Source organism: Anomalospiza imberbis, chromosome 1 (genome assembly GCF_031753505.1).
Source record: "Anomalospiza imberbis isolate Cuckoo-Finch-1a 21T00152 chromosome 1, ASM3175350v1, whole genome shotgun sequence".
Taxonomy (NCBI): Eukaryota; Metazoa; Chordata; class Aves; order Passeriformes; family Viduidae; genus Anomalospiza; species Anomalospiza imberbis.
Genome location: NC_089681.1, coordinates 64,511,179 through 64,529,578, shown reverse-complemented (window position 1 = coordinate 64,529,578; position 18,400 = coordinate 64,511,179). Strand labels below are relative to the sequence as shown.

The 18,400-nt window shown below is 36.4% G+C and overlaps 1 protein-coding gene across 1 annotated transcript in view; it reads right to left on the bottom strand.

The window, feature by feature from the left end:
* LPCAT1 (lysophosphatidylcholine acyltransferase 1) overlaps nt 1-18,400 on the bottom strand; it is a 59,044-nt gene that overhangs the window by 18,002 nt on the left and 22,642 nt on the right. The window contains exons 7-9 of the mRNA XM_068194987.1: nt 15,204-15,238; nt 12,656-12,710; nt 8,735-8,817 (exon numbers count right to left, since the gene is read on the bottom strand). Coding sequence (XP_068051088.1) covers nt 8,735-8,817; nt 12,656-12,710; nt 15,204-15,238 — 173 coding nt within the window. The remainder of the gene's footprint in view (nt 1-8,734; nt 8,818-12,655; nt 12,711-15,203; nt 15,239-18,400) is intronic.

Below are 18,400 nucleotides of genomic sequence, written 5' to 3'. Positions count from 1 at the left end.
TTTTATTATTGATTTATTAATGTGTTAGTGCAATCACCTGAGCAGAACAGCTATTACCTTCAGCTAATATTAATATTATACAAAAGGCAACTTTTCTCTATAAAGAACAGCTAGAACAAATCATATAAAAACAAGTAAAATTAAACTCTAAGCAAATAAGTTATTTTTAAATGTATGACATAAGAAAGGTAGAAAAAAAATACTCCCAAGTCTTTATACACCAAACAATTCAGTACTGGTTTTAGCTTCACTTCTAACTTGATGCTCTGTAGTAACTGTAGCACCAAAAGATAATCGATGGAAATCCTGATATTGTAGCTGCCCTGCATTTGCTGTGGCAAAGTTGAGAGAAAGACAGTGTGGTGTGAAAGAGGTCTTTAAGAATTCAGTGTACAAACATAAGATGCAATTTAGAAAGCCAACACAGCTCGATATCTCATCTGCCACATTTCTCATTAAACTTGATTTTACTTATCGTAGTAAGGAGCATTATCTCCTTCATGCAGCGTTTTCTAGTTTGATGAAATCTGCACAATTTTTTTTTGTTTACTTATCTTCATTCTTTTCATCTACAGTTGGTCTACCTAACTGCTAACCACCTTTTTCATGTGTGAAGTTAATATACACTAATGGCAAGATTGATGCAAAACCCTGAGGCCTGCCACACTAATTTTGGCTTTGATGAAAACTCTGCATTCAAGTCTACGCTTTACTACAAGTAGTTTGATCTGTAATGGCAGTTACCTCTTATGCAAACAATTTCTGTCAAACAGTCACTTCCTCAGAATCTCATTCCAAGGCCAATAACATAAGCCAGTTCTCTTCTGTCCACTGATTAATTATCAAACTTCAGGAATTCTGATATATAGGACATGCACTAAACCTTAAAGGTACTGATCAGGGCTTCTCTCTTCTCTTTAAGGCTGAGAAAGTCAAACATTTAGGAAGAACATCTCACTAATAAATATTCAAGCTCCAAAGTACCAAATATGGTAAAAAAATAGTATTTATAAGCTATTTATGCACAAAACAAGGAAATAGAAGGTAGAGATCCTGGCTGAATAGCTTCCCCCTTCCTAAGAAGAAGCAACAAAGAGAAAGGAACAAAAGGACAAAGCCAACTAAACCAAATTATTTAGGTACCTAGAAAAGTCATCTTACAAGCAGAGTGTTGAAGATTAGATTGCTTCATAATGGTGATCTAAGCAATTAAATCCAGTTCCTCTAAAATTTTCTCTGCTTGATCTGTTCTTGTTTCATCAATCCACTCCTCCTATGAAGTGTCCAAGCAGTATTTGTAAATCAGTAAACCACCTTAATGGAATGGACAAGATTCTTGTGATACCTTACCTCACCCCACAGACTTATGGCAAAATACAGATGAAGAACTCCCTCATGCTGTGGGGATTTAAATCCATTTCCAAGTTCAACCTGACTTAGAGATCAGGTATTATGAACTTGTCAAGATTCCTGTTTTATAGTATTCCATATAGTGTTGTATTATACAAAATGAAATCACTGCTATTTTACAATACAAAATTAATTTTCCTCAAAGAAGAGAAAGGAGTGGATGAAAGAAGCAGAGTCTATCCAGCCAGTTGAAATTACTTCCTATTGCCATATTTTGTACCGTCTGTGCACTCAATCATCCCTTAGACATCCATGTCAACTGTCTCCAGCAAGAACATGCTACAGACAGTACTACCCAGAGCAGTTCTATAAAATAATGAAACATAGATCTAGCCCAGCCAAGCACATTACACCAAAATTCATCAGTTCTCCAGGCCACGCTAGGTAGAGCATGTAACAGAAATACAGGAACTTACAGGCGATGAGCTGAAGCACAGGGGAACTACATGCCAAAGGGGAAACATGTTAAAAATAAGTTAGGAAACTGAAAGAGTAAATGTTCCTCTGTTAGACGTATTAGGGAATTAGAGAAGTGGTAAGACACTTAAATTCTGAAAGGACAAAAAAAATATTAGTGTCATTGAAAATTATTAAAAGTGGCAATTAAAATAAAGAGACTTTAAAGACAGAAGAAACTCAAGCATTCTCTCAAAGGAAACAGAGAAGACAGACAAGCTAAAACATAACCATCGGGTGGCAAGCCAAAGCAAGAAACAATAGCTTGTTAAAACCAAAAGCAAGATGCTTTTCCAGCAAATCAAAAGAAAGATGACTAAGAAAGATCAGGGCACTTAGACTGGGGGAAGGGTTGAAGCCTGACTGACTGCCAGCCCAGCACCAATGCCAGATCTAAATAACTGCTAAATAATGGCCCCCGAATATGTTGAAGGAGCCTAGCCAAAGAGGAATTTTTAAAAAAGCCCAAAACAAACAATCAACAAAGAAATCAAACCCAAACTTAAGCTAGAAAATAAATTCCAAACAGAAGCCAGGGAAATTTCAGACTCAGCCAAACCACAAGGGGAAACACAACCTGCATCTTTTTATAGCTTTGTATTCCCCTTCTAAAAGAGGTGGTAGTTGGGCTGGAATTATATTGCTGCTATGAGTGTAGAAAAATCCCCACTACAATTAATACCTACATGCATGTTCAAGGTCAACACAAACACAAAATGGGATTCAGAAAGACAAAAGAAGCTTATCTTGTTCACCTGATGTAATTTTCAAGCTGCTGGACTTAAAAAAACCCAAAAAAATGAACTTAAACAGGGTGTATATATATATCCAGACTTTCAAAATAACAAAGATCAGAAGTGAGGAAGGAAAGAAACACTTTTGCTCAAAGCAAAGTTCAATCACAGAATCAGCCAAGGCCAGATAGAGTTCAAGGGGCTCTTGAGTTCAGAAGACAAATCACAATTTGTATAGAGCTAGCAGCTTAAAGGACCTTGATTTCAGCTCAGAATGTTAAAGAAACTGAAGCTAGGGAACATATAATGTTCATTATTAATGCTAAGACTTGTTAAATTTTAAATTTCTTAGAATAAAGCCTGGCATATTAGAGTTCACTGTAAGGCCTCGACATTACTGCAACTCACAGGATTTTCTACAGAACCAGTTATCAGAGTACTGTAACTTATCCTCCAGGGCAATCTTTTTTCTATTTCAACTGGGAAAAAACACCATAATTTCATTTTGAGATGCAAATCACAAGTACAATCCCATCTTTTTAATAAACCAAAAATAAAACATTTTTTCCCATATCTTCATTTAAAAGTATTTCCCTTCTCTTTTCTTTGAACTACCTCTGCTTTCACACTCAGTTAATGTGAGCCTAGCCTTTTAAAAAGTCCAGCAGATTTAAATGGCCTGACATGAATGTCTCGCTTGACATACCATGAGACTTTTTCCTTCCTGCCCTCCCCAAGATGCTGGCTGTTTACCCATAATGACAACACATTACATGAAGTTTCAAAGTCAGCCAGTCACTTGAAAATAATAAACTCAAATGAAATAAAGCCCCAAAATCTTTCCTGCAAACCAAATGTGATAAATACAACAGTTATACTTGTTATATCCTGATGTCTTACACCACACAGCTCCCTATGTCTAAAATTTGTGGAGATATAAGATGAATTATTAACTTCCTCATTTTCTGCATACCAATCCACTATGCATGCAAAATGCCAAACACAAAATGGAATGTGACTGCTGGAATATTATGTAAAGTGAAAGAAAATAGTACAAGCAATATTGTGACATTTGGAATCTACATTTCAACAAAAAGATTCTCAAAATGTTTTACATTGTTCATAAGCAGAACTGTGAACTAATCAAGAGAACATTCCGCAGGCTGCTCAGAAAAACTCCTTTAAATCAACTATAATCTGTATCTGCTGAAAACATTAGGATTCTATCTAATTTGGTATTTTTCTTCATTACCGGATGTTCAGCAAAAAGACATACAAAACACAGTGGACAAATAACTCCAATTATTAGTGGTCATCTAATCTAGTCATCAGTAGTTCACAAACTTCCTGAACCAGAGACCTTTTGTACCACTGTGTTTTAGAATTACTAATTAACCACATGTTTTTTATAGTATATCTCAGCTCTGATGAAGTAATTTAATCTGTCTGGCAATGAATGCCACAATTTTGCACATTTTAAAGACTTACTCCATTTACTTTTAGCTAATCTACTGTTGAGTGCTTTCCATCTCGCCTGCTATGAAAAGTAAGACTTCCTTTAGCATACATTTTCAGAACACTGGTGATTTTCCAGACTTTCAGAACAACCCTCCACTCTCTTTTTCCCCATCTTTTCCCAAGCTGAAGTGCAACCAACTATTTTGTTTTGGAAGGCCAGAGTAGATAGTCCCTTTTCTCTCCTCAGACTTCTACTTTGTAATATTCTCCAAGCAAAAGAAGGTCCAGTCATGAGTCTGAAGTTCACATAAGGAATCTATTATCTCATAATGGTTTAATTTTTAGACAGAAAAAGAAGCTGCCAACAACTGTATTTCTGCCTGGTGTTGTTTGAAATGAGGTCCTGTAATTGTTGATCTTGTAGACTTACACATCACAAATCTTCAAGGGGTAAAAAACAGAGGAGGTTCTCCTTGTGTTGTCAGCATTCAAAAACCAGTTCAAACCAGAGTGTTGCAAAGTATTACTTAACATTTAAAAAATTTATTTCTTCCTTGAGAAAATAAATGTAGCAAGAAGCTGCACAGTTAACCCTGTTCTGTGACGATGTTCTCCACCTGCCACACTCACAGTATTCACAGAAATGAACAGAGTGCACAATGTATCTTTCATCTCCATTTTCGTTTATGGCATGAAACCCAAACAATGCACAAAATCTTTTAGGTGGGGAAAGACCTATGAGGTCAAATCCAACCTTTGACTGATCACTGTCTTTTCAACTAAACCTTGGTGTCACCTCCAGTTGTTTCCTGAACATCCCCCTGGGCAGCCCATTCTGATATTTAACACTTTCATGAAGAAATTCTTCCTGATGTTCAACCTGAACCTTTCCTGGAGCAGCTTGAGGCCATTTCCTCTCATCACTGGCTGTGTCGGACACGAGGCCAACCCACAGCTTGGAATAATATCCTTTCAGGCAGTTATAGAGAGCAATAAGATCCCCCTGAGCCACCTTCTCTCCAGGCTAAACAGCCCCAACTCCTTCAGCCACTTCTCACATGATTTACTCTCTAGACCCTTCACCATCGATGCTTTAAATGGATGCTTGTTAACACCAGCACTACAGTATTTCCACCAATACTGATGCTTATGCCTTTGATGGTATAAAAATGCCAAAAAACCAGTTTGGATTTCAAAGCTGAATGCTGAGCATCCAAACAGTACCTGTGCAGAATCACACAAGGAATTTCAGACAGCACAGGCACAGAACACAGCAGTTTTTCCAAAGTTAGATTCAACAGGCCACTGAATACAACAAATAGCCAAGAGTCAGACCAGTAAGCTACTGTAAACTCACATCCTCAAGACTACTCTTCAGCAACTAGCATTACTCTATCTCATATACTGGCAAAGATCACATTCTGATGCTGTCAGAGCCTGCAAGAAAAAAACAAACCCTGATTTTGACTGTAGAAGGTGATAAAAGGGAAAATGGACACAGAAGACTACCTGTAATGTTTTTTGCCTTCACCGGCATGCTGGATAAAAGTACTAATTTTTCAAAAGCAAAATGTAATGCTCATATGTCAAGCTGGTAAGTCAGAGCTTTAACTGTACGACATGCTGCAACACAGGGATGGTGATCCTGGCAAGCACTTGACAGAAAACATCAGCAAGGCAGATGTTTCAAGTTCCGTGTCTAACATGCTGCACTTTAATCAAATTCAGCATCTACTGCAAATATAAAAACATGTCTTTAAATGTTTCCGTGAGGAATTAGAACAAAATTACTGGAAAAATGCAAACTGGACTATGACATTTTGCTATTTCTACAGGAAGGCTGCCTTTCTGGGCTTACCAAAAATGAAACTTCACAACTCCAGGACAGTGTCACACATGTTATTACAGTGCTGAGTTTAACACTCAAAAGATCTAGGAAAACAAAATGCTTAAATCAAGAGTACTGAAAGAAATTAAGTTCTGAGGTGCTTACAGTTTTGAAAAACAAAGGGGGAAAGGTGCCTGATTTCCATCAAGTGATTTGAAAGTGACTCCAAACACAGCTCCTGATAGCACTTGGTGGGTGACACAGGCATTGACTGAACTGAGGAGCCAGAACAAGGCCAGAAAGACTAAACAAGACAAACTCACTCAAAAATAGGTTGTATGAGAAAATTAAATGTGAAGCATATTAAGGTGTAAGTAGGGACCATATTTTAAACAGCAGATTAATCTATTCTGCACATACTTTTTGTGCAAGTTAAGAAAATGACCCAAAAGATGGCAAGTATGCTCAGCAGCAGTGGCTATCCTGTATGAGTAATTCCAGTTCTGATAACACAGGCACACTTGGGATTTCACCTTTTGGGCAAATAAATTCATCTGAAGTGCAAGAAACTAATATCTTATAGAAACAAACATCTGTGAATGACAGCATCTCCTTAACAAAATAGTTTGTGCTCACTTAGATATATACATATATATAAATTGAGTATCTAGAGACCACAATCACTCACATCTGTGGCCACCCATAGAAAAACTAGTCAAATATGGGTAAACCAAAAATTCTTCAGTCAACAAGCAGAAGCAGCGTGAGATATAGATGTCTTGTCAAATTCTTTCTTCAATGCTAAATAGCTGTTCAAAAATCAAGATTTTTGTGAAGGCAAATTATTTCAAGAGCAAAAACTGTATCTATTGCTGCACTCAGCAACTTCTATCAACACCCTCTGTCAAGAGCAAGACACAAGGTTTTCACAACACTGGTTCTAGACTCACAAATACACTACCTGGGAGTACCACCTTTGATGCTGTAAAATATCCAGCAGAATTAGACTCGTCTGCCAGAGAAATATGATGGGGAGGAGGGTTAAGAAGATACTTAAAGAGATCCCAAAATGACCTCTTGACAATAAGATGCTACATTGCCACTGACTCAATCCTCAAGAAAATCTAGATGAAGCAGTAATATTGTAATATTGTCCTTTATCCAGCAATGCAGGGTGCAATGCTAGCACCAAACAGCACATGAGGTAGGAGTTGCAACTGCTACAGCTCCAGAACAGCCTTGAAAGCATTTGAGCTGGAATCTCCTGTACCAAAAGCTGCATAAATAAACAGGGAAAGTCTAGAGAACTGACACAAGAATGCATCTGGAAGTGGTCAGAAGTAAATAATTTTTAACAATGTTTATGTTAATTGGTCTACAGTTATCCATGGCATCCAGGCATCAACATTCTGTTTCATTCCAATCTGCATTTTGACTTCAAAACTTTGATATCCAAACATATTTGTTTTCCCATTCACATTAACACAGCATCTACACCCCCTGCTTCATCCCAAAGTCTCTTTTGACATCTCTCATTCTGACAGTCTTCCCGTTCTGCATTCGAAGATCTGCATTCCTCTTCTTTGACCACAAATGCTTAATTAATTCTTCAGGGGTGGGAGGAAGAAATAATCACCTTCTTCCTCCTAAGCACACTTAGAGGGGAAGGCTTGCAACATGCCAGTTGTTGTAAACTTTTGTAGGCTTGCACAAGTTTTCCTTATAGCACACAATTCCTGTTATCTGATTGGTGCAGAATTCAGAATGAAGATTTAGTAACCTGGCCTTCTACACAAAGTCTGAGGACAACACTTGCCAGGTGATGGTCTTTAATTAACTACAAGTCTTTGAGGCCAGTGCCTCAAAGATTTTTGACTCCATGACAGGATGATTTAAACAGGTCCTTTTGTTCTTTTCTCTTGTGAGGAATGTCCTTTTGTACAATGATCTATTGTTATATTATTGTCTCAACATCCTTAAGGAAACTCACAGACCTGGGTTCAAGCAGACGAGACCTCTCAGTTACTACCTACAAAGTGGCCTTTGGTTTAAATTGGAAACGGAAGAGAAGTTACACAAAGGAAATTATGATTTCACAAGTTCTTTCAAAATCAGGATTAGGAAGATACATAAATCTCTCAAGAGTTATTAGTGATCACAAGCCTGAGGGTTCACTGTAAATATGGAAAAGAGTTATCTACTGACTAATGGAAGATTTACTGAAAGAACAAAAAATAAATGAAAAAGACATTAATAAAAATGCAGCAAAAGAGTGAAAGTTTTAAATGTTGCCTTTATTATACCCTATAGACAAGTGTTTTAACTGTCTTCACATTAATATTAACTTAAATTAATTTGCACTGTATCAGTCCTCTGTTTCCAATGGAAGACACTTCACTGTGCTTTACTGTTTGAAGTATTACAGGATAACAATGAATACATGAAACTATTTTTAACCTTATTAAAACAGTCACAGCTTAAAATGCAACCCCAATAGCACAAAATTCAGTTACATAACTTTGCTAAAATTCCACCATACCCTTTCCCCAAAAGACTAAATACCCACTGGAGAACTGGCTTGTTATGTGAAGGCATGTTAAAAACCCCCAAAACAACCAACCAAAAAAAAAAAAAAAAAAAATTCCGAACCCATCAACTCCAACAGTTCTTGCTGTATTTGTGGCTCCCTGGCCTCCTCAGAGGGGAAAGTAAGTGCTATGTAAAAGGTCTTGCAGACTACAAGGTTCTTTGTAGGCAGACAGCCACACCGACTTGATTTCGTGATATTTTCTTCAGCCTAAATTTAAAATCACACATCTATTTTTACACAGAATTATAACATACTTACTCTGCCATTACACGCCTGACGTTATTGGCATATAACACTGGATTTTTTCTTTCTTCTTCTGAAGGAATATACACAGGTAGAAACTGCATACAGAGAACTGAATTATACCAAAAATATTTAACATTTTAAACAATCTCTTACAGCACTACGATGAAAATTGTATACAGGTTGTTGTTACTCAAAAAATTATATTAAGACTACAAAAAATATTAAAAACTAAACTTTTAAATGCTTAAGTATATATCATACTTCTAGAAATTCATGCAACACTGACTCTGCTCATTTCTCACCGCATGGAACCCAAACAGAGTTTTATCTTCATTTCCTAAGTGGAATCCAGAATTTTAAAATAATTTAGAAGTGTTAGCACTTTTTTGCATAAACCTCACTTACCTTCTGTATTGTTCAGCTCTTTTCAGATAACCAAAAAAAGCACATGCTACAGGAATATTGTTTTATAACTTAAAAAATAAGAATCCAAATTTTAAGGACATCAGGTATTTACTGTTACCCCTGCACATTTTGAAATCATTTACGACTGCCTAATATACACACGAGAAGTGTTTTTATTTTCTGCTGTTGGATATTTTGAAATTTTGTTTTCCTTCTAATGGGACATCAGCCATTAACACTCCCTTGAAAGAAAAAATCTAAATGAATGCAGATGACCAGAGAATCACAGAACAGTTGATGCTGGAGTTGATGCTGGAAAGTGGAAAATTAAACTAGAACTGCTGGAGACCCACAACAGAACAGGCACCTTTCAGAATGGCACAGCCTACATTAAAATATCTTCCAGTATTTAAAGCTGTTTTTAAGTGCCTATTGAAAAATTATGAAAGCCCCAAGATCATGGCCAGTCTCACCAATAAAAACCTCCAAAACATTTCCTTCTGCCAAGTGAGTAACTTCTCAGATGGGAGGAAAAAGAGAGGATCACTCTGATCACCACTCCTACTCAGTACCAGGCAGACAACTCTCTAAGTAGTGCAGCACAGTGAGATAATTTATGCCCTAAGTGAGCAAACTTCTCACAATCCTGTGTAAAGCTTCTGTATTAGAAAAAAAGCTGCAAAAATCTCAGTTGTAATACATATAATTACCTACGGGTAGTGAAAATGGGAATTATGATCCAGAAATGTCATACTGGTCTTTAAAACAGAAACTAACAACTGGGTAAAGTTGTTAGTCTCTATTTTAAAGTTTATAATTTCAGCAAACACGTCTCAATAATCATGAAGCTAGCTGTGTTTTTAAAATTACATAACTGTATGATCAACAGTATCCAAACACTGCCATTGGACATTCATCTGTTTCCTGTAAAGGACAAATATTGAATTTATTTTGAGTTTTGCTGGAGTTTTCCCTATGTGCACCACTGCAGCTGAGAACACACGACTCCTGTCTTCTAGGTTTACATTACAAGCAGGTACACCAGCCTCATGTAATATACAAAACCACAAAGACTGTGAAGTTAACAAAGTTGGAAAGAATGTTCCTTCAACTTCCAAACCTCATTCCATTTATTTGAGCTGCAAACAGCTATCAAGTAATTTGTCCAAACACAGAAGTTTGAATATGAGGTGATTTCAGAAGTGTTCTACATTTCTGTGCCTAACTCAACATAAACAGCATAATCATTTCAACATCACTAAAAAAACCAAGAGAAGAACTCTCAGCTGCTGCAGACTGTTGTGGATGTACAAACATTAAAGTTGACAGGTCAGTTAAATAAACATATATGAGCCAAAACAAACTACATGTGCAGATGATCATACATCTTTTCTTCTTCACAACATTGCCAGCATGCCAGTTCTAAGTACAGGATGGGTGGATGGGTGAATATTTACAGAAACCTATTATAAAAACCTACATAGATGCTTGCTTCTCAATACACACACCGGATGACACACACAACATGCCAGAACATATATTATATGCAGAGAAATCCAGACTAGCTAAGTTTGGATCCTAATTGCTGGCTGTTAAATCTTACTGGCTATCATTTAATCAAAAAAACTCCGAGGTTGTGTTGTTTCATTATATGTCTTCCTGAGTTACTGAATCATCAGCAATACCAGCGGTATCCAGGCTGGTAGGTATTTGCCAGTGTCTGTGTGTTGATTGAACAGAGCAGGAACATCAACCAACAAACTTCAGAGACCAGAGGAAAAATATGACTTTGGACACAAAACAACTGATTTTTCCTATATGTTACTAGTCCTCACTGCACTTCCTTCCAAAAACAGATTCAACTGCTACAGCTCCAGAACAGCCTTGACAGCATTTGAGCTGCAATCTCCTGTACCAAAAGCTGCATGAATAAACTGGGGAAAGTCTAAAGAACTGACACAAGAAGTAGGCATCTGGAAGTGGTTAGAAGTAAATAATTTTTAACTATATTTGTTAATTGGTCTACAGTTATCCAGGTAGTATCCATGGCATCCAGGCATCAACATTCTGTTTCATTCCCATCTGCATTTTGACTTCAAAACTTTGATATCCAAACACATTTGTTTTCCCATTCACATTAACACAGCCTCATACTTAACTTGAGGCATTACTCTGCCTCATACTTGAGCGCAACCTTGCAAACAGGTCTGCTCCTCTTTCCTCTTCCAATTCCTGCTTTAGTATGGAGTATTTCAGAAGGTCACTAGTTAGTTTGCTTTTTCCCCCCCAAGAACTACCAAAGATCATAGCTTGTTATGTAAGAGCTACAGAAACTCAACATCTGCTAGCAGCTGCTGCCTCAAAAATCAAGAAAGCTCAGCAGTGTTCACTCCTGAGTGAAAGAACCCATTTTACTTGCCTAGGGCAGAAAACCATGTTTCTGAGAAAGGGTAAAGATCCTGCCAACCAGCTGGTTTGCCTTAGCCCTGAGTGAGGCAGTCATTCCCTGGCCCTGCTGCAAAACACAGGCCACTATTCTGGGAATTGCATTGGTTTTTTATCCAACTGAATTGATAACACAAACCACAAATTTCTACAACACATGCAACTACTGAGAGGCTAGTATTTTGCACATTCATTAATTTTGAGAATAAGTGATTGCAAAAATAAGCAAACACAGAGCAATGGCAAGTACAGCGATTAGCATGCAATGTATGTTACTATTGTAACACAGTGTATGTAAACACGCAATAGTTCTTCCTACTGATTTACCCTGCCATCAGTTCCATCTGTTAGACCTAAATAGCTGCTTCATTATTCAAAAAGCAAAAGAATTGCAGAACATCTGTCAAATATATGACACACTTCAAATACTGTAATTGTCCACAAAAATGTAATTATTTTGTGTAAAATGCATAAGGACAACAAGCTGAAAGGACAGGCTGTAATTGTTTCCATGTTTTCACTACAATAGTCTTCAGCCTTAAAATTACAGTATTTTCCTCAAAACAATGTTAAGAATATAGATAGATTTTCTTTGTGTCTTCCAATTTCACATTCTGAACAGTGCAGCCTAATAAAAAAATTAGCCAGACATTAAATAACTTATATGGCCTATAAGAAACCCCCTACAGCTTTTTTCTATAAGACAGCTTTTAGTTCATACATCAGCATTCACATACTTGAATGTCTAACATACAAAGTTGGTACACTACTTGAAAGAGCAATCAGGCTATTAGAAGACAAGAAACTTGTTCACAAAAGACTCTTTAAAGTGAGCCAGAAATTTATCTACCTAATTCAAATAACTAAAAAAAGTCTTATGCCAACTGGAAAACTGTATTTTGCTATTCCATTTTTAGACTGTATTTCAGACACAGAAGCCATTTGTCTAAAATATAAAGTGGTATCTTAACCTGTTTTTACACGCATACATACAAGATATGAATACAAACTTTTACTGCATAATTATGTACAATATTATGTATTCTACAGCTGCTCAGAATACACTGAAGTTTTTTTACTGACCTCGATTTCCACAGAATTGTGAAATTGACATAAAGTAAGCCACAGAATTTCAAACCTAAAAGGGGAAAAAGATAGGGAAGGATGGAGGAAAAAAAACATATGTAGTGAAACTGTAAAACATTATGCTCCAAAGTCTTCACGTAGCATCCTACTTGTAGTATAATCATATTCAGATAAAAATTAACAGAAAAGGCCTTTGAAAGTACTTCTATATATTCCATTCTGTAAGGTGGAACAAAAGTAGTTTACACTGAATGGGCATCTTAAAAAATTGTCAAAAACAGGAAGACAAACAGTGAAAGGTAATATATGCATGACATGCTAAAGGAAGAATAAGTCTGTTTCAGAAAAATGCTGTATTCAGCACAGAGTTGGCAAGATTAATTATGTAACCACTGAGATTTTATCATTACCCCAGTTTGGAATCAAAGTCCATTATACTCCCAAAGTCTGTTAATGAAATGCAGTATGTGTGTTTTAATAGCCTAAGATACAAGATAACTGGAATCAACTTGACCTTAGACAGCATTAAGATTCAAATCCAGGAAAGGGTTTAGTAAACCTAAGTTAAGGAGCAGTGTCAAGTAGTCACATTTTCATACAGTATCTAGGTAGTTAACAGTAGTCAATTGTGAGGGGCTGGCAGGCCAAAATCCTCTTACACAGATAAAATGCAGTCCCTAATTTCTACTCATTTTGTTTTACACCTATGTAGGGCTGCAAAACATTTCCCCCCTCTTCCTTCTTATTGAGCTTCCAACACATCAAAGCAAAGAAATGAATCAAGAACAACAATGGAACCTGTAATTTGAAGTTTACGTTCCTGATAGAAGAAACACTCAAGTCTGGTTTCTAGGTCCTTGTTCAAGAGCATTAAAAACCCCCAATAAGTTACAAGTAAATTTTTCTCTCTGCCATCGCTGTAATCCTCAAAGATTGAAGCCTGAACTTAAATAAAAATTTAAAACTGATAGATTCTGTATCTAACTCAGCTATGGTCATTCTTTGTTTTCAAGGTAGACTCAGTTGATCTGCTCCGAATACTGCCAAAGCAGTAAAAACATTACTTTCATTGAGTGTTTAAGTTTGCATGTGACAAGTTTTCAATCCATCTGACAGGCTACAGCACCTTTAAACAAAAAATACTCCTAGATACAGAAACATTTCCAGATTTCTGTTTTAGTGCTAGCCAAAACAAAGATATGTTTGCTAAGAAAAGGAAGCCTGTTATCAGTCTTAATAGTATTTTCTGCTAAGACATCACAAATACATTTTAGTTCACCCAGGAGAATTAATCCTAATTAAGCCAAACTGTAATTTAAACTGACCTAGTCAATTTGTATAACATCACATGCTGCTGCAGATTCTGATTCAGCTTTAATTTAATTTAACTTTATTAGCAGAGGTCAACACTTCAGAATAAGGGTTTTCTAGACATTTTAGTGATCTGAGAAGAAACCTACAGGTTTCTTCCATCTTCCTCTGTGTTCTTGAGTCCTCAGGATACTATGGTGGAAGTAAGCTGCTCACCTTTCTCCTCTGTGGCTGAGTTACTTTTATACATGAATTGCAGTGCAAATGCAAGGGAAAAGGTAGGAGCTCGTAAGAACAGAAATCCCTTTATGCAGCAAATGCTGCAGTGTCTGTTTACATTATACACAACCATGGACTCATCTACTTCCAAAGTGTCCAATTATTTGTAAGCTGAACTTTTGCAAGTGATCCATGATTTCCTCAAGTCTCAAAATCATGTCCTTAATTAGGACCGGTTCCTAAGTGCAAAACTTAATTGACAAAACTCTAAATTACTTGAATCTTGGCTAATCCCCATGGTTTCCTCATTATTACTGAAATATAGGATGTCACATGGGACATTCAAAACAATACAAAGCACTAACCACAGAAGCCAGCTCTCCTTTACGTAGGGTTCAAAATTTGTTGTTTTCCTCTTGATCTAAACATTTTGGAATTTCTATTCAAATCCCAGAGAGAAAATAATGCTTAACATTTTTTTAAACAAGCAAGAACTGCTTTGTTTAATATTTTATATTACATTAATTTGCTAAAGAACTTCTAGAATAACATTTTGTTTAAAAAAAAGTTGAAATTATATTCAAACAAGATAATGGAAACAGTATCTCCAAATTCTTTGAGTGGGTCAACTGTTTTCGTGAGAGCAGACCAATTTCAAACAACAGCCCTAGATTTTATACAGTAATATACCAAATCAACTTGCAGGCCACAGAATACGTAGAGCAGAAGCAAGTTGTTTCACTTCAGGCATTTGGCTAAAAAAATAAATTTGAAACAAAAACCTAAAATTCATTCTGCAAACCAACAGAATCATAGCAGCTGAAGTACATTGTTTTCACCTGGATTCCTCTTAATAACTATTAATATAATTAGGTAATAACAGATAAAAATTAAATTAATCCCAAAAAATAATCAAATAACCAGCATCTGTTTGATTATATATGCATGTAAGTCATATAAATAAAAACTAATCAAGGAAAGAAATGATAAAAGCAATAAAACATTAACCACTTACGCTCCTGGCCCTTGCCATGTCCATGTGATTGTGTCCTAAGGAAAGAAGTGTGACATTTGCAATTAATTATTATGCATTCAACTTTTTATATTGTAAACACTGACATAACTGACAATATATTACTAAGAAGCTTTCATGGAAACTTCTATGCTCTCTTTGCAGAAATTCTTAACCCTGTCAGGAATCAGCCCATCTTTTATACAGCTATATAGCCAAAATGAACACTGTGTGAAACAGTAAAGACAAATCGCAGTAAAAGAAGTGGACAAGATGCAAACAGCAAAAAGGGAACAGAGACCTGTAAAGCAATAAATAACAGGTAGGAATATGACAGTAAAAATCATCCCATTTTTAACTATTACTAAAAAACTGCACTACTTGGAAGTGTGATTTAAGTGTACAAAAGGAAATCAAAACACCTGGAAATTAGTGCTGTTCTAAATGAGAAAGAGAGTTCAAGTCATTAGTGTAAAGACAAAAGGACTCTTTAAATTCTGGTTTCTGAAAGACCTGATCAGAAAGATACTTTTTTTCAACCTACTGAACATGTTCCAGTTCAGTTCTATGCTACCATCCAAACCCATACTAGAGATTTCAGGTGATCACATGTGCCATGAAAAAACAAGTTAAACTGCAGTTTTAATTACCATTTAGAGCAAAAGGCCACCTAAAGTAAAAATAAAAGAAAGCAAACCCAGCCATAAAAGGTAAAAATGCAATTAATGATAGAACAACAGCTTGGAGAGTAAGGTCTATATGTCATAAAGATCCACTAAAAATTTAAAACTTGACATTTAACAATTATTTTCAATCAAACAAAATATAGTAAAGGATGAGTCTATCTGTAGCAATCAATTTATCTGCATTAAAAAACTCTACCTCCATGTAGTGATCTTTTAGCACTGTAATGCGGACAGTTTTACTGTGACAGTTTCTGGCTTTTTTGATGTCTCTCATAACACTGCAAGTAAACATATTATGGGTTTTGTCTTCTTCCCACAAGGAACTTTCATTACAAACCACGAGAAACCAGTGTAGATAGCTGATAACTTATCTATAGACTAGATCTGCCTTACGGAACACCAAGCACTACACATCTCCAACTCAGCTCTCTAAATTGCAACGGTGTAGAGGGAGATAAAGAAAAATGTGATCTCCACAAACATGTCTGAGTCATTGAACAGTGCACAGGTATTTTCAGAATCCAGCCTCATGCTGGCTAGCTGGCAAGTCAAACTCAAGTAAGCCATCAACAATCCTTCAAGAAATTCCCAATGCGAACGCCATAGTAGAGAGGCATGCTTTTTCTCATCAAAACATCAGGATGCATCAGGGATAATGACCAGAAATGCTATCTAGGGGAAAACAGGATTCAGATCTGCAAGAGGTAGATCCATGTTATAGGAGACTCCTACCAACATAACCAGTATCTTTATGATAAAAACAACAAGCAGACAAAGGGAAGTAGGCTTTTCCTTACATAACTAAGTTACCTTTTATATTTATCACAGCTACCCGCTTACACTTCCGGACAACATTCTCTTTGACAGCATTCTTTGAAACTATTGTATCTAAGTAATGAATACTTTAAATTGTGTGGAAGTACATAAAATGATACAATAGTTCGGTTGGAATGGACCTTTAAAGGCTATCCATTCCAACTCCCCTGCAATGAGCAGGGACATCTTCAACTACATCCTGTTGGCCAGAGCTCCATCCCACCTGACCTTGAATGTTATCCCCTCTGTTATATCCCCTCAGCACAGGAGGAAACAGGGAGAAGAGCCATCTTCGACAGAGTTTGTATTTGACACAAGAAGATACTGAGACTCATATGGCGACCTTCAAACAGGAGATTGGCTGTGTTTTTACAGGTTCAGTTAACCCTGATATACCAAAACTCTTATCAAATAGCACAGGTACTTGTGGAAGATATTTGGACATAGAATACATTTTAAATCGCTCTGTGATATTTAAACAGGTATATAGTTTATATATTTTCATAATTTCCTAAGTAGCAGCACTCTGACAGAAAATTCAAATGAAGAAACAAGGGAAATAAGTAAAAAATCATAAAAAGGATTGCAGTAGAAAACCGATGGGTGAAGACATTAGAGCATTTATTCTAATTAGAATATAGGTAATTGCTCTCAGGCAACCAATACCTAAAATATTATCAATCTAGACAACCAGTAGCAAAATTTTGACTATCAGGTCTAAACAACACTTTAAGCCTTAAAATTTCTTCCTGCTCATGCATCAAGAAGAGAAACATACTAAAATATTACTACTAAAATGTGCTGATACAGGACCAGAGTTGCCATATAATACAAATAGTCACAAGCAAGATGACTGTTATTCAGGGAGCAACACTAACTATAAAAAATATAAAACACAGAGCTCTTCACAGCAACCAGAACTAGATTTATTTGCTAGGAAAAAAAACCCTGAATTTACTTCTTCACTTTTGCCATGTTTCAGCCCACTACAGAACAGTAGTGCTTTCCCTAGCTCGTCAACAGACTACAATGAAATAAACATGCCAGAGTGAAGACACCTACTACATTCACCCCAGGCTCTGATCTCAAAAAGCCTCTCTAAACAGCCACGGGTGCACTCAAATCCAAGACTATTCTAATCTATACTGTGGAACTCAAAGCTCTTAACACAGATCAGAGCAGGCACTTCAAGCAAAACACAGCGGGGTAACTACACACAATGTATATTTGGAGTTCACTGGTTAAGCAAAGATCTTAAGAAGTTCCTTTCTAAACCTAAAATTATAATATGCATCAGTCAAACAAGACAAGAAATAGAAAGCCAGAGACACTTAAAGTTTGCTAAAAATGTTATCTTAGTGTATGAAAACCAATTCTCATTCCCTACTCTGTTCTCACATGTGTTGTGGTTTAATCCCAGCTGGCAACTAAGCACCACATAGCTGCTTGCTTGCTTACTCCTCCTCCCCCAGGGTGGGCAGGAGAATTGGGAAGAAAACGTAAGCCTTGCCTTGTAGGTTGAGATAAGAATAGCTCAATGATTGAAACAAAATAATATAACTCCCTATCCTAACCAAAAGAAACCTCACCTTCTTGTACCACATCATATTCCTTCTACCTCTCCTCCTTCTAACTCTGATGCAACTCTTCTGCAACCCCCAAGTTAATATAAAAATAGAACAGTAATAGCAATTATTG